General features: G+C 40.7%; 1 protein-coding gene across 6 annotated transcripts in view; it reads right to left on the reverse strand.

Annotated features, from left to right (window-relative positions):
* The window catches only part of LOC311433228 (uncharacterized protein), an 81053-nt gene extending 65360 nt beyond the window's left edge, over positions 1 to 15693 (reverse strand). For all 6 annotated transcript variants that reach the window (XM_084512149.1, XM_084512148.1, XM_084512147.1 and 3 more), the window contains exons 1-7: positions 15446 to 15693; positions 12832 to 13008; positions 11651 to 12066; positions 10585 to 10789; positions 9912 to 9980; positions 8702 to 8800; positions 2975 to 3096 (exon numbers count right to left, since the gene is read on the reverse strand). In XM_084512149.1, the coding sequence (XP_084368275.1) occupies positions 3034 to 3096; positions 8702 to 8800; positions 9912 to 9980; positions 10585 to 10789; positions 11651 to 11691 (477 nt within the window). In that variant the 5' untranslated portion in view covers positions 11692 to 12066; positions 12832 to 13008; positions 15446 to 15693 and the 3' untranslated portion in view covers positions 2975 to 3033. The remainder of the gene's footprint in view (positions 1 to 2974; positions 3097 to 8701; positions 8801 to 9911; positions 9981 to 10584; positions 10790 to 11650; positions 12067 to 12831; positions 13009 to 15445) is intronic.

Genomic DNA, 15693 nt, shown 5'->3' on the forward strand with positions numbered 1-15693 from the left:
GGGGAAATACCAAAGAACAATTAGTGAATAATGCACTTAAGGTATAAACCTGTGACATTTTGGTGGATATTTTAACTAATGCTAGCATTTCATTTAACGATATAAAATAAAGAGTTGTACAGCCTGATTTCCCTTGCGTGATTCCAATCAGCAGCAATTGCAGTCTGAGTCTCAGGTTGAAGATTATATTTGCAAATCAGATTTTGGGGGTTAGGAGGGGGGGGGAAATAAATCTGTTAGTCCATGGTTTGATCAAAAGTTTGAAAGAAAGTCTTATAATGAAAGGGTAAAATCTTGGCTGCAAAGTCAACAGGAGCTTCATCCAAAATTTCTCACAGCTCTTTTAATAGCATAAATGTTTCAAGCTAGTACATCTGGGTCTCTGAAACAGTGAAAGCAGTATTTCAAATATTCTCAAAGCCAGCTACTTGGATGGGCTTGAATTGGTGACAATAATTGTGAAGATTAGCTTCTCAGGCCAAATAGAAACAAGCCAGGACCACGCAGGCAGGCTTAGTTCTCTCCCAGGAAACACGTGAGCGAAGCAGGATGCCAGGGCTCCAAAGAGGAAAAGCTGGAGGGCATAGCAGCTCACGTTATGAGTGGCAGAAAATTAACAATTTTGATTCCGCAGCTACCCAAAGCCACGTATCACTGACTACATAAAGGCAAACAATAGGAGAGTAGTAATCTATGCAAAACTAAAAAAATATCCTGCATGTTTGGGGCACTGAATACTCAGTATTTGTTCCCCAAATTATAACCACTGAACCAAAGCTTCATTTAGGCCACAGGAGGGACCGCAAGGGATGCACCAGCCTGCATCCAGCAGAGCAGCACCTACCAGACCTTTTCCATCAACAGGATTTTCCAACAGATCATTTAAGGCAGGTCAAGAAACAGCAAGATGCCAGCTGTTTGCCTTTTTTTTTTTTTCCTCATTCCATTTATAAAACAACCTTTTTGTTAAGACAAACTAACCAAATTCAGATACAGTGCTGCCTCTTGCCCCAGCCACTTTAATCAATCTAATAACCAAGCCAGATTGTACAGCAGTGCTCCCAACAATTAACTTGCAAGGAATCCTGCGATGAACCTTAGTTTCTTTTCACACTGACTTTATTATACTCACAGATCTTTACACTTGTTCATATACAATTTGAAAATAAAACACTGCCAGCCTAACAGACAAACCAACGACCTAAATATTCCAGAAAATGAGATAATATATGCCTTAGCTGTCCTGTGAGGCTTGCAGAATCAGGAAGAAGTACCACCAAATAACTTGAACCCAATTATTCCCCAGAAGCACACGTTTCCCTAACCTTAGGAAATTCTCAGTGTAGCTAGTAAGGAAAAACACATCTCCCTGGCAGCTAACTACAGAAGGAGAAAGTGGGATGCTCAGGAAAAAGAAAACACTGAGGGGAAAAAAAAAATAAAAAAATTAATACACCGGAAGATTTATATGAAAAGAAGGGGCAGAAATTTTCTTCCTTGCCAAGCAGTACCCCAGGCCAGAGGGTTACAGATCCATCCTGTGCTAACAGCCCTTGCTTCCTTCCTGCTTTGATCGCAACCACCTGTATTTTTTTTATTGATTCTAAATACCGGCTTTGAAGTTGTCTGTTATGGGAACAAAATAAAAGGAAGTGTTACAAAACATCTCTTGATTAGCCATTTGGCCTGACCAGCAGAGGTTTTTTTTCTAAAGTTCTGCCAGGGAAGCCAGGCAGGCCCTCAAAGACTATGCTCATAGTCTTAACTGGAGTCTGATCAAATCATTGTCTTCCTTTTGGGAGGATGCAGTCTTGCAGTCCTGCTGCTGAAACGGTGCTTTGAAAATACCTTGTGCAAAATTGGCAGTAGCAACTGTTTAATGCCACATTTCTGCTTTTGCTGAGCGGCTCTTATTACTTTATATGCATTAAAAATGCATGGCTGCTTATAAATCTTTGATTACACTATGCACTAGACCTCGTTACATTTTTCACCTCCCTTCCAGGATCAAATCTGCACATAGACGCCGTACTGGGCATGGGACACACTTGCAGATTTGACTGTAGGCATTCAACAGAGAACAGCAGCTGGTCCTGAGAAGGGTAATGAACACGGGAAGGCAGAATTTATCCTTTTTAGAAAGTAATAACATTGGAACTGTGAGAAGCAACCTCAGTGTTTCAGGGTAGCATGTCTGGAGGCTGAGATGCCCAGTTTTTCTTCTCATTGTCCCCCCTCACCTCCCACTGGTGTGAGAGGCAGCGTGATGGGAATACCTTACTGAATGATTTTTTTTTTTTTAAGCTCTAGGCAAATTAAAAAAAAAAAAAAAAAAAGAAGAAAAAGTCAAATAAAGTAAAATGGATGTGCCTGTCAGGATAACCCAGTTTCCTAAAAAGATGAACCTACTTAGTCATTGGAAGGAATCACTTATAAAAGATGCATAACTGCTATCGAGTGCCTCCATTGATCCAGCTACAGATGCTCTTGAGCAAAAGTCACCGATCTTTCACCCTATTTGCAAACTTCCTCCACCCTTCCTACCCTCCAGCTCTCCTCATCATATTTTCTCCCTGCTACATTCCCACTTCCATGTAGCAATCACAGTCTCTGCTGTCCCTCTTGCTACCCAGTCCTCAGCAATCGAGCAATACCATCACAACACCTCCTAACAAGGTCAGACAGACTACATTAAACCTGCTGCAAAAGCCCTCTGGGGAACCTCCTTGTCCCAAGGAAACAAGAAAGGCAAATCATCCCAAGGTCCCTGAACCTTCAGAGGCATCCTAAAAACCACAATTTACTAAACTGAGAAAATGAGGTACTTGAGGGGAACATTAACAAGAAGAAAAAAAAAATATATATATATATATATATCAGCATGCAAAGCAAAGATTTCAGAGGTGTGCATCACCCTGTCTGAAAGAGATGACACTGCTGCTCTCACCACACCACCTGTTGTCTTGAGACTTACCAAATTAAGGGAGTTGTGCTGTCTTCTGGTTTAAAGCTGGTTTTGGAAGAAAAATGTATTTATCTGCCTACGCTTATTTTCTTTTTTTCCCCATCAGAGGTAGTTTGGCTGGATTTCAGAGCCTGAAACCAGAAGACAAAAAAACTCTGTGATTTAAAAGGCACGGGGTGGGGGGAGTGAAAAAAATCCCTCTTCCACCTCTCAGGTGGGGACAAAGTGAGATTTACACCTGGCCCAATTTCCCCTTAGCCTGCAGCAGCTCCTGGTAGTGCTGCCTGCTCCTCACTTAACCCTTGAGGCGTCAGCTCCTTCCCAGGCCTGCCTGGTGCCTTGGAGCCAGCATTGCCATGTGCAGTCAGACTGCTTCACCTCCCTAGCACACACACTGCTGCCTTTCATGCTTTGAAATAACCTCCTTGTGCTTAGGTATTGTGTAGATTACAGGCTTTACCTTTTCCAAGCCAGTATCAGGACAGCTGCTCTTTGGAGCTGCCTGTTCCGTGTACCAGAAGATTATGAGGAAAATGTGTTATTTCCATGGGAGATGACACAACCATTTTCTCCATTTACTCTTACTGACTTTTTTATCCCTGATGTTGTGCATTGTATGAATTGTATAAAAATGAAACTGAGAGAAGCTATGTTTTAATGTCCTTTAGAAAATGCATGCATTATTTAGCATACTGCAGAGGGAGGATGGGCCAGGTGTGAATCGTTCCATATTGCAGGAAAACACATTCTCTTTTCTGTGTAATTATTAAACCTGCTTCCACAGAGAGCTTTTCTCTACAGGTAGGCAACAACACTGGGTTACTTGAAGCCACATGATAAATATTCAAAGGATACTACACCAGGATTTCATCTGGCAGGCTGAATACTTAGAAATAGGGGACTAAGCAAGGTTTGGGGAAAACAATCTTAAGCAGAAGATGAGAATTTCTCAACAGTTAGAATTGAATATCGAAAAAAGGAAAATCTTTGCTCCCCTTCCAATACTGTCTGAGGAATATCAGTTATGAAAGAGAAAGGCACAATTTTACCAGTAGTGTTAATATGTTTTAAAGTGGCAAGTACTTCTTTTTTTAGACCTGGTTAAACATAGCAAACTTAGAAACTATCTGACAGGTGGGTAACATTACACAATGTTACCTTGCAGGCACAGTATCACCCCATCTGTCTCAAATTCACCTTAGTGATTGCACTTTTTCAGCAGAGCATTGAAGGCTTTTGCCTGAAAAATCCCCTTTGTCGCGCTTTCCTTTCATTTTCTCCCCAGTTACCTTTTTAAATGGAGTTAAACTGGAGGCTAAACCATTTGAATTGAGGGTTGTCTACATGAGAGTACTTGAGAGAAATCAATTCAAATTAATTAGGGTTGTAAATTCAAGGTAGAGGACTCAGCCTGCGTAAGTCCACTTATGGCTACCCATTCACGGTTATGCCTAAATCAAACCAAATGCAGTATCATATTTAGATTATACCTCTTCTGCACGTCTGCTCCAAGACGCTCCATCACCGGAGATGATCATAAAAAGCTTCTTCCAACCATCTCCCCTTTTTGCCTTCATTGCAGAGGCTCATCCCTGGCCACTGTAGCTGCTCTTTGCAGGCAGCCCTGTCACAAATGTCCCAACCACTGTGTCTTTACCTGGGGAACTTGGCTTTCAGCCTCCAGCCACAAGACCGCTTCTCTCTTAGTGCTGATTAACACAGCCAAAATAAGCAGACTGCTCGTGGGATGCCTATGCAGCTGCCTGGGAGCACAGCTAACGTGCTGCTCCTGAAGCACACTTCCAGAGGATCAAGTCTGAAGTTCTCTCTGTCAGCACGTCCCACCTAAATTCTGCAGGAAGCAAGGACAGGTAGCGAGGAGCCTTGCTGCTGGTAAAGCCTGAAAACCATTTGCATAGATTCTTTTATGTTAATATTGAAATCCAAGCTTTTCTGAGGCACCTACATTGTTAGCATAATGGAAAACACAAGGGTTTGAAAGGCGTTGTGGTAAGCATCTCATCTCAAGCACTCTGACGTATTACTGCTGCTTCTTTCCACAGAAGCTGAAAACTTTGTTGTACAAGAGAGGACTCTCCGTGCTTACACAAGCAGGCAAAGCAGTTATGGGTTTAAGTCACAACTGTGAAACAATATAACTTTAATAATAATGCAGTAACCTGTAATAAGTTAGTGGTGTAAAAGGAAATATTAAAACTGCCAATAACTTTACATGGATGAGTACTGAAAAAGAATTGTTGTGCTTTTAAAAATCAACAGTCCAAAAATCAAGGGGCAGGTTAACATGACTTTTTTTTTGTTAGTTTGTTTGTTTGTAACAGCATAGGCATATGGGCTCAGACACAGATGAGGAGTTCTGAACTTTTTTTTGCATATAGATGAATGAATTCAGGCTAAAAAAGGAGCACAGATCTCACACTAGCCAGTCCCCAAATAGTAAAGTCCCTTTTCTACATTTAGCTCTGTGTAGAAGGGTTTACGTGTTCATTGAGGAGCTCCCTGGCTACCTAAACTTTTACAAGAGCTGTATCTCTTTATTTCCACAGTCAAAAGGATGTAGGAGTTTTGAATATTACTAAGATATTATCTCCATTTTCGCTTACATTGCATTCAGTAAGGCTGACTCCAATAAATAGCACATAAATCTTAACTGTCTGTAATCTGTAATAGAAAGACATCTTTGAAAAAGGATTTCTTGGCAGACTATTATCCATTTTGTACCACTTTTTCTTGCCTTGTTCTGTCCTCTTTTCTTCTATAAGAAGAAAAGAGATTTTTCCTCTTCACTTCCCCCCCCCCAATCGTATTCTTGTTGGTGATATACAAGAGCACTGATACAACATAGTTTTTCATTTTGGCAGCTTTTTTTTAAAAATGGATTCCATTGCATGATCTGACCGGTGACAAATGACCCAGCATTTCCACTTGGAATACTAAAGCTGAATTATCTGGCTTCCTGGGGTCTGATGGAGATGCAGTGAAAATTAAAAAAAATTACTGCACAAGAGCAGTGGTGACTGATGTAGGGTCTGCATGCTGAGCTTTTGACCTCAACCGTTTCTACAGTAACTGTGCAATGTATTGTGCTTTCTATTCTCAGACTCACATTGAAAGCCAATTAAATTAAAAGGCTATTCATTTCATTATATTTGTCTCCAGGACACTCAAATAGAAATGCAAACGATTCCTGTTCAGAGTTTCCTGCATCAAAGAAATTGATATTGTAGAGCTAATTTGTGATAACAATGTAAACCAATATGCAATCTGCAGTGATTTAAAAGATACGTGCATAGGATGTACACTGAACTTACAAAACACCCATTAGTGAGATCATGAAATTTAATCTTCCAAAGGGCACTTGTTTCAAGCCCTCAAGGTAGCACTTTATTTTGGTTTAATCAGCTAGCTAACCATTGCAACTCATGCTTTTCAAGAACTGGATTCATCAATACTAGGATTCATGGATTTGTAATATTGAGCTGTTAAAGTCTCAGGAAAGCCCAGTGAAAATAAAAGCTGTGCAAAGGTGGTCCATAAGCACTTTGCTTCTTTAAAAACGGCAAAGAAGGAGTGGAAAAAGGAGAAAATATTTCCTATTAAAAAACAAAGGAGGAGTTGTCTGAGGACTGATCCACCAATTTGAACAATAAGGAAGCACATTCTCAAATGCACTGTACTCTTAAGAACTAGTCTTGGTTTCCAGCTCAGTGAGAAATTAATGTTTTTGTCAAATGACAGGAAAGTAATGGGCACGCAGCATTATTCTACTGCCTCTATTTTTATTTTAAATTAAGCTTCTGGTATAGTTCCCTATGTCACTTAGAGCAATAGCAATTTCTGATCTGGTGGAATGACCTTCACGTTGAAGGGAAGGGAGAGGACTTTCACACCATCCTGCAGGATACAAAATAACAGCCTGCAACGTGCCATTTGTAGATCATTTTGTGCAGGCTAGCAGCCACAAATTGAAACTTGCCTATCATCAATGGCAGATCAAATTTTAGAGCTTTTATAATGGTCATGGTACTGAAAGCTGGTTGATAGAGTAGATGTGGGTTTATAATGGAGGCAGCAGCCTTCATTACGGTTTATCTAGACATGGCTGGCAGGATATAATAAACCAAACGAGGTTGAAATGACAAAAATGTCTCCAGGCTTATGAAAACCTGGGACACTATTTCTAGGAAAACCTGGCAGTTTAGACAAAATTGACAAACACTTAACTCCCTTTTCAGATAGGTGAAATCATTCAGGGCCAGAAACATTCATCTGCAGCACTGAAACTCAGGATCTTTCCACCAGGTGTGAGCTGGGAGACAGTTCTCTGGTGCTGGAAAATGAACTTGCTTCCCTCTGACATGGCTATATTTATTTGTTTTACTTCTCTCCCTGCCTCTCAGTAAAAATTGCAGCCAGCTGTTGAAAGATTCAGGACCAAAAAAAAAAAAAAAAAGTTGAAGTGAAAAATTTAATTAAGGAAAGGTTTTTTAAAATGGTTTGGAAATAGAAGCAAAAATGCAAATTTCATGAAGGTTACATGAGCATCTCTACTCAACTTTTACTGTAATAACTAGAAAACAGTAAAATTAATTTAGGCAACTAAGTTCATTCATGTTTAAATCAGGGAACCGAAAGAGAGGCTCTCTTCAATAGAGCATTATTTGACTGAGGAGTTTATGACAAAAAGTAGCAATTGGGTCAGCAGCAGAGCGGGCCCCTGAAACAAGTGTGAAAAAAAAAAAAAAAAAAAAAAAAAAAAGATGCAAAACAAAACACTGGGGAAGACACGTATATATACACACGAGTACATATGTAATATAACAGGTAGAATAGCAGAAAGCAAGCTCTGAACAACAAGGTCCAGAAAATCTATGCAGGCACATTTTTCTATAAATTGCCTACTGTGAAATTTCTTAAACCATCTTTGACATAGCTGGAATTGGCTCTGCTAAAAGAGAGGAGGCTGAATTAAAAAATCCATAGGTCTATCTGATATGGAACTTACAGTGTTTCTGTATTCTTAGTTGACTAATTTCGTTGCTTTGGGATGAAAGCTTAAGTTTTCCTTACTATTGTGATTCCTTCGCAGAATATTAGCCTTGAATTTGATGCAACAGTGATGGCAGCAAAACTTTTTCCTCCTACTTCCTACCCCGTTTTTTCTATTTAGACAATGAGGTCTCCAAGAAGAAAGCTTTGTCTTTGATCATTTATTCTTGTTTGGTTCTCTGAGTATAACAACCAGCTTCTAATAAAAACTCCAAGAGCTTTTCAAAGCTTTCATCTTTCTGGATAACATTTTCCAAACCAAGCTTTTTCGTGAATGTGAAACAAAAAGAGTCCATCCTGGATTTTTCATTTAATTTTTCTTAAATCATTGTCTTAAATTAAAAACTCTCTTAAATCTATAAATATGTATACACACACACATGCATATATATATATATATTTTTTTTTTTTTTTTTTTTTCTCATAAGAAAGAAGGTATCTTCAGTGGTAAGACAAAACTGGAGGTAGAAACTCCAAGTGGCACTCATTGCTGCAGCATAACTGAGGCAAAGGATTTAGAAGAGGGACTGGATTTTACACAAGCAACAACATTCAAAGTTATATTCTCTAATGACAAAAAGTGTAATGTAAGGGGAAAAATATTTTTTCACTTAAGGATTTAAAATGGCAATGAGTTCAGGACAAGACCTGATTAGGACATATTACCTGATTTATTTTTCTTTTTACGAGGTGTTCTGAACAATCACCTAAGGCATGTTGCAGTGTCCACTGGTATGAGAAGATATAACTCCTGAAAGTGTATTCCTGTGAAATTAACGGAAAATACGCACTTTTAAATGCAGAAAAATATTTGCCCATCCTGAAGACTGTGGGTATTGGCAGAATATGTGCCTGGCATCTGCTACCCCTGTTATGTTATTTTGCTCTTCCATTTTTGTTAGGGCAGAAAATCAAGTGCTTTTTGATTGAGACTTTAATGAAGAAGAGAAAAAAATAGATTCAATTTTCTCTGCAAATTTGAACAATTTAAATGCGGCTCTTTCCACAAAGAAAAAGCATTATAAAGAAAGCAATTTTTTTTTGTGAAGAATAAATCAATGGGAGCTTTTCCTGACACACTCCATTAGAGCAGCTAACACAGCCCAACTGTGAAGGGACATTTAATACATGAGACTACCAGCCTGGCGTAACCCCACTTGCAATCCCGATAGCACGGTGGTCCCAATACCAGTAGTCTCACTCCACCAACCTAGTCCCATTGCACTTCAGGCCTTGCTAACATGGGCATAGCCAAAGTGAATACTGAGTTTCTACAACAGAGACAGACAGGAGAGAGAGAGAGATGAAGACAGGAGACCCAACCCAAAGAATTTAATACAATCTTCGGGGCAAACCTATGCTTCTCCCCAGTTCCCTCAGCCCCCAGTTCATCTTTCATTGCTGCTGAAAGGCTTGAAATTTACAGTATAATAGGGGCTTGTATCATTATTATTCATTATAATCCTAGGATATTTACAGCAACACTGACTAATTTCCACTGCAACAAACCCAAACCCCGAAGAGGAGACCAACAGCGAGGGACACAAATTCTCCGGGGTTATTAGTGCCACCAAAACAGGGATGGAGACCTGTTCTTCCCCACGTGCCTGAGAGATGCTCTGCTTTCTTTGTACGTTCAGCATAAATACAGCTGCCAACACCAGGAACCCAGCCTGCGGGAGGTGAGGCAGCGATGCAGAGGATTAATTAATAAATAATGCAGATTAATTTCTGAAGAGCAACAGCTCCTGTGGATGCTTCCCCATACCAAAACAAGCAAGAAAAACCCTTTTATTCACCAAAGCACACTACTTGTGCTGCTGATTCACATATAACATAGACAAGATGGTGCTGATAGAGGAAAGCTATTTCTTACTCGGAGCAGATTCAGCAAGCTATGCTGTCCACAGTACCAGTCTTCAGTAACACAGCTCTCAAAACAAACCTGCTTGCAAGGAAGATTAAATAAAAATTAAAAATAAATAAATAAATAAAAATCAAACATATCTTCAAGAAAGGCTTGCCAAAATAAAAACCCTTAAGACTGAAAACAGAAGTTTATAACATGAGGCCCTTATTTACAGTTACAGTGCTTTCCTAGGAAAGTTATGAAGATAAAAGGAACATCAATGTAGAAAAAAATCATTTTGTTATTTCATTTATATAATTACTGAAGGTTTAAGCCACAAGGATCATGTGTGTCCTGGCTTGAAATGTCAAATATGAAATTCTTGGGTATTCAGAGTTTAGGAATTGGGCCAAAAGAGTTTCAGAATTGAAGAGTATTTTGGCTGATCCTTTAGCTTCAAGTCTCTCTCAAGTAAACCTAAGTGAATTAAATATAATTTTTCATGACCGATTAGAGTATACATTTGACCATCAGCTGCGTCTCACAGTCTGCTACCTACCAGCTGGAACATTTATGAGACTTTTTATAACTTAGTTACAGCTACCTTGTGGAACAATTTAATCATATAAAATCTTATCATACAGATGCACAAGCAAAACAATACCAGCTGCTGGTTTGTGCTCTTGTCAAGCTGCTTTACCCCTTGTGCTTCTCCCCATGCCATCCACGACATTCCCGCTGCAGGGGGACTGCCTTTGGAGGATGCTATTTGCAAGGGCAAGCTGACTTTTTTGTCTGACATCCAAGATGAAAAGTCCCTGAAGTTTCCAGCAGAAATGCAGGGCTTCATAAGCCCAGGTGCGACAGGAGGTGCACTGAGGAAGCCTCCTCTGAGCAAGAAGTCTCTGAAAATGAAGAGGTTGTGTACGTGTGAGTAATACTGAGAGGACAATACCCACCCATCCAGCTGCTTGAAGCGATTCTCTTCCTCAAACAAGAATCCTCAAGGCTTTGGCACAGGCTTGCCCTCTCTAGCCAAGGAGCAGAGCAAGCCTTGTCTAAATAAAGCATTTGGAGTTTTCGGGGTAAAAATGGCTTAAAGCCAGCATTATCACTGGCTCTAAAGCAAAACAACAGAAGATGAAGGAGCATTGCAAACAGGTAAAGTGACACAGCTGATCAACATGCAGAACTCTGTGCCATGCAGCACACTTGCAAGTGCCTCACATTTGAGTGGTACAATTTATCTTTATAACCTTTCCTTGCTAGATGGTATTTCATTCCTTTCTTTGTCTGACCTCCAGCTTCTCTGCCAGAGGTGGTACAGAAAATACACAGCAGCCACAGGAAGGAGAGCAGAGGCAGAGAGAGGTATGAATTTATACTGTAGACTTTGTGACTAATCGCCGAGCAGCATCGCCTCGGAATTAACATAATCTTTGAGAGGTTCCCATATGTTTGAGGCTGACTGGGTGCATGTGTGCTAATCAGCTTCATGTTATAACCAGGATATTAGAACACAACTTTGCTAAGCAAATGGAGGGGAAGATCAACAAATATTCATCAGTGAGATGAAAACAGAGTTCTGCAGGGGAAATTCGGATTCCTATCAGGTATAGCTTGGGGATGGAAAGAGCCCTCACAGGAAAACTGAGGGCACTGTGCTGATAGGACCTCTCCTTTGTGCCCAAGGAGAGATGTACCCAACCAATCTCTTCTCTATTTCTCACCTACAACAAAAACCACCACCACAGAAAGTTACCTACACTGCAAAATTGATGTTGTCTAGACAAAGTCCCTTTCCCATGACTGGTGAGAGGATTCCCTTCTTGTGAGCCCCTGGAATGAACCACACAAGCAGCAGTGGAGCAGTGAGGTGCTGAGTGGTTCAGCTTTTCTGCACAGCCACAGCAGGTCAATGAGCTTCAGTCCTGGTGGGCTTTGGTGCCAAGAGGCTGGCATCAGTCTTGTCCTCCTCCAGGCCTAAGGGTTTCTCTTTCACGGGATCCCTCCAGATGGGGTGCACGCACACAGCATGCTGCCTGGGCTCTGTCAGCAGCAGCAGCCACACACAGCTTCCCTCAGACGTGCACACCTTGCTTGACAAACAGAGCTGATGATGATAATTTAAGCTTCATCTTTCTTCCTGCTCTCTGCTTTCTTTGGTGCATCCTGGAGGCCTCTGCATAGGAAACACCAGGTGTGGAAATAACTAACAAGATATTCATTAAGACTAGATTGTGATGGAGATGACAAGCCAAATCATCCCCAAACTTCTGTTTATTTGCATCCAGCTTTAAGGATCATTTTATTTATAGCTAGAAAAATTACCTGCAGCACTACTGCTGGGAAACTGAAGCCTACAGTAACATTTAGCTTCCATTTCAGCTGCTCTACATTGAACATGTCCCTTGGAAATCCAGACAGCAGATACACTGTCTTTGTATAAGACATGCAACAGATAATTGGAATGAGGTATATGAGCACTGCCAAAAAATAAAATCAAGCAGGTCATTCTCTCCTTCCCATCCCAACATACATTTATGAAGCATGAAATATGTTCACCCTTCCTGACTCACTTCTATCCTTTTTAAAACCTGACAGAGCACTTGAGGTTGGTAAGTGAGTAAGTGAACTGTGTTAGGCTGGGTCATGGTTTCAACTGAAGAAAAAAAAAAAAAAAAGAAAAAAAAAAACACCAACAACCCTGCAGTGGATTTATATGATTTTGGTTTCATAGCTGACTATCAATTCTCATTGTTTTAAGCATGAAAGATTTAGCAATGGCTGCATGAAACTTCAGTGCCACAAACTGTTGATGCTGCATCAAGCAGCTTTGCTTTTGTCTGTTGCACACACTGCAGCCACAAGTCCCTACCTCATGATCCTAGGTGGCAAATACAAAGATAATTTAAAAAGCTGAGGTTCAGAGAGTTATTAACAGTACCTTCACATTTCAGCAACATATGAACAAGCAATTGTGTTCTTCACAAAAAGTCCAATTTTCTTATTTTAACATGCTCCTCATTTTTCTCTATCTTGACTTGATCTCTCTGGCTGGGCATTTTCACCTCAAATTCCAAGTAATCAAACTGTCAGGGGTGTCACCCACTAAGTGAAAGCACTGAAACAAACAAAAAAAGAGCATTAGCAATCTGTTTGTGAGCTGCAAACACATGCACAGAAGCCAAGCAGAGTTATCTGAAAGGCCGGTTGTACTACTTGGAGTGGGAACTTCGCAGGAGAAAGCTACCTGGTGATACAAAATTGGTGTTCCACCCCCCCCAAAAAAACAAAACAAAACAAAACAAAACAAAACAAAAAAAAAAAAAAAAAAAAAAAAAGGAGGGGATAACTTATGGATACCAATTTAAATTAAACAGGTGAAATGCAAATGACTTGGTACAAAAAAAAAAGTTGCAAAGCTTCTGAGGTTGCTACACAAAATCCACATTTTGTCCAGTAAAGATTTTCACATAAACATCATGTTTTCATACTTTTTTTTTTTTTTTTTGCCTTGCAGTTTTACTTCAGCAGCAGCATCTACAGTGCGCTGCGTTCTGTACTTTGCTACGACACCAGCTCCGTGGGCGGCGTGCTGTACTCAGACCCTCACAGCAAGAATTCTCCTAACTCCCATTACAGATTTTGGGATGCATGAGTCTGAGACTTTTGTCTTGGGACCAAGAGTGGTTTTTTTAATCATTCAGGTGGGTTTTAGCTGTAAAATAGGGATAATAAAACTTCTCTAAGCAATTATCTGCTCAAGGTTACACAAGGAGGGGAGGTTGAAGAACACCTGTGTCTTCCTCAGAGCCGTGGAAGTTAATACTAACTATTGTTACTAAGATCTTGCAATAATGATGCCTAGGCTCCATTGCAAATATTTTATGGAAAACTGCCCCTTTTTAAATAATTTCTAATGCAGTCTAGAAGGAGTACATCACTTTAATGAAGGGGTAGGAGGCAGGTAAGAGTGAGAGTAGTAATAAGTTCATGAAATAGGCTCAGTTGTCTGCACAAGATTTGCAGATGAGTGTTGCATACCCATCACCATGTGCAGGCGAACAGGTACTCAGCTCCCCTAAAGCTGGGTTCATGCAAGACAAATATATGATAGGACTGGGTAATTCACTCCAAATGCCTCAGATTTCACTGCTCTCAAGACTTGAGGTGACTTCTCCAGAGGCTAGAGAGAGAGATGAAAGATCAAATCAAACAAACTTTCACTATCTCATACCTTCAGAAATCAATGAGACTACACATGCACCATTTCCGTGATTTCCTTTTCATGTGCTAGTACTCTCACTTCTTCCTCAGTATTTAATTATCAAATACCCAAATGAACTCCTCAGGATAAAGCTATGACCCAAAATCTATTTACAGAAAAGAGCAATTGAGTAACATTTGATATACACACAAACCCCTCTGCAGATAGTTCTCAATCAGCAAAATTAATTGACTAAATTATACACGGTTAATTATTCACCCGTCTCTCTCCACACAACTCCCTCTTCTCCCCTTGACAAATTCCTAAAACGATCAAAATGCTGATCACAGCCCAAGAGTTTATACAGCCTCTTCCCTTTGCGTCTCCCTTCCAGTTTCTTCCCTCTGGTCCTTTAGCAAGCTGAACCTTCTGGTTCAGCAATTTGGCAAAAAGAGTGAAATTTTTGCTTGCAATTATATAACTGCTGCGAGGCATTCCAGTCAGCAGGAATGCCATCCAGGAGATTCATGGCTGTAAAAATGCATAAACAGCCGCTGTTCCCTACAATAGGACTCTTATTGGCTGGGCAGTCCGTTGACTTGAACACTTTGATTTATTAGAGAGAGAAGCAGTGAGAAAACACTGTCAGGCTCCTGGAGCAGCTGAGGTATTAGGCTGCTCCTTTCACGTACATCACGCTCACGAAAAGCACAGGAGCCTGGTCCGCTGTAAATTAGGAGATCCTGGAGGTGTGGGGTGGGAGGAGGAACCATGAGTGTCAACTTAGCTTATGATTAGCTTTAAATCTTGAGAAACATTAAACAAATTCTGGCTGCTTCACGACTTACCCCTTCTTTTTCCCACTGCTCCTTTATTTATAACTTCCCTGCAGAAGTGCGGACTCACTCTCCCCCTGCTCCTGGCTTTCAGCCACTTGGGCCAGCAGGATCTGCCTGCACTGCTGAGCACTTTTTGCCACATCTCCTTTCGAAATCACTTATTAAGGTCCTAGACCTGATGAATTTTTAATTCTGCTGGGAAGGCCTTACTCACAGAAGGTGCTACTTCAGCTACCTCTGTGGCCCTGTGCCACCCTTTTCTTCCCCTCACAGCTCCTGCAATCTCACTTCTTGAGGGATCTCTTCTAGCCAAGAGAAACAAGCTCTCTTTTCCCACCCAGTTTGCACAGTGCCTGGCTTATACAATTAATATAACAGCTCTCTAACTATTGCAGGGTAAACTGCAGCCACAAAATTCATACACATTTCTAACCCTGAAGCAGCCACCAGTTAGGGTCAGTTTGCATTAGATCCCATAATCCAAGGCTTTGCTAACCAGCCCCATTACTTACTTTATACCTGATACCCTATTTCTGGAATATTAAGATTCTGCAGGGTGTTACATAGCCTCTTCAACTTTATCCGTGCATTCAGGAGGTATTCCTCTGCATTGATTCACTGCAACCAGCTTTGCTCACGTCTTGCACACAAGCACGGAGCCACTGAAATCCCTGCTTTCCCCTCCCCGCCCTCACAGGTTTGCAGCCAGGTGTGATGGATTTCCTTGCAGCTTGCCAGAATCCAGGGGTGAACCCAGCTG

Source organism: Aythya ferina (assembly GCF_964211825.1).
Source record: "Aythya ferina genome assembly, chromosome: 3".
In the NCBI taxonomy this organism is placed as follows: Eukaryota; Metazoa; Chordata; class Aves; order Anseriformes; family Anatidae; genus Aythya; species Aythya ferina.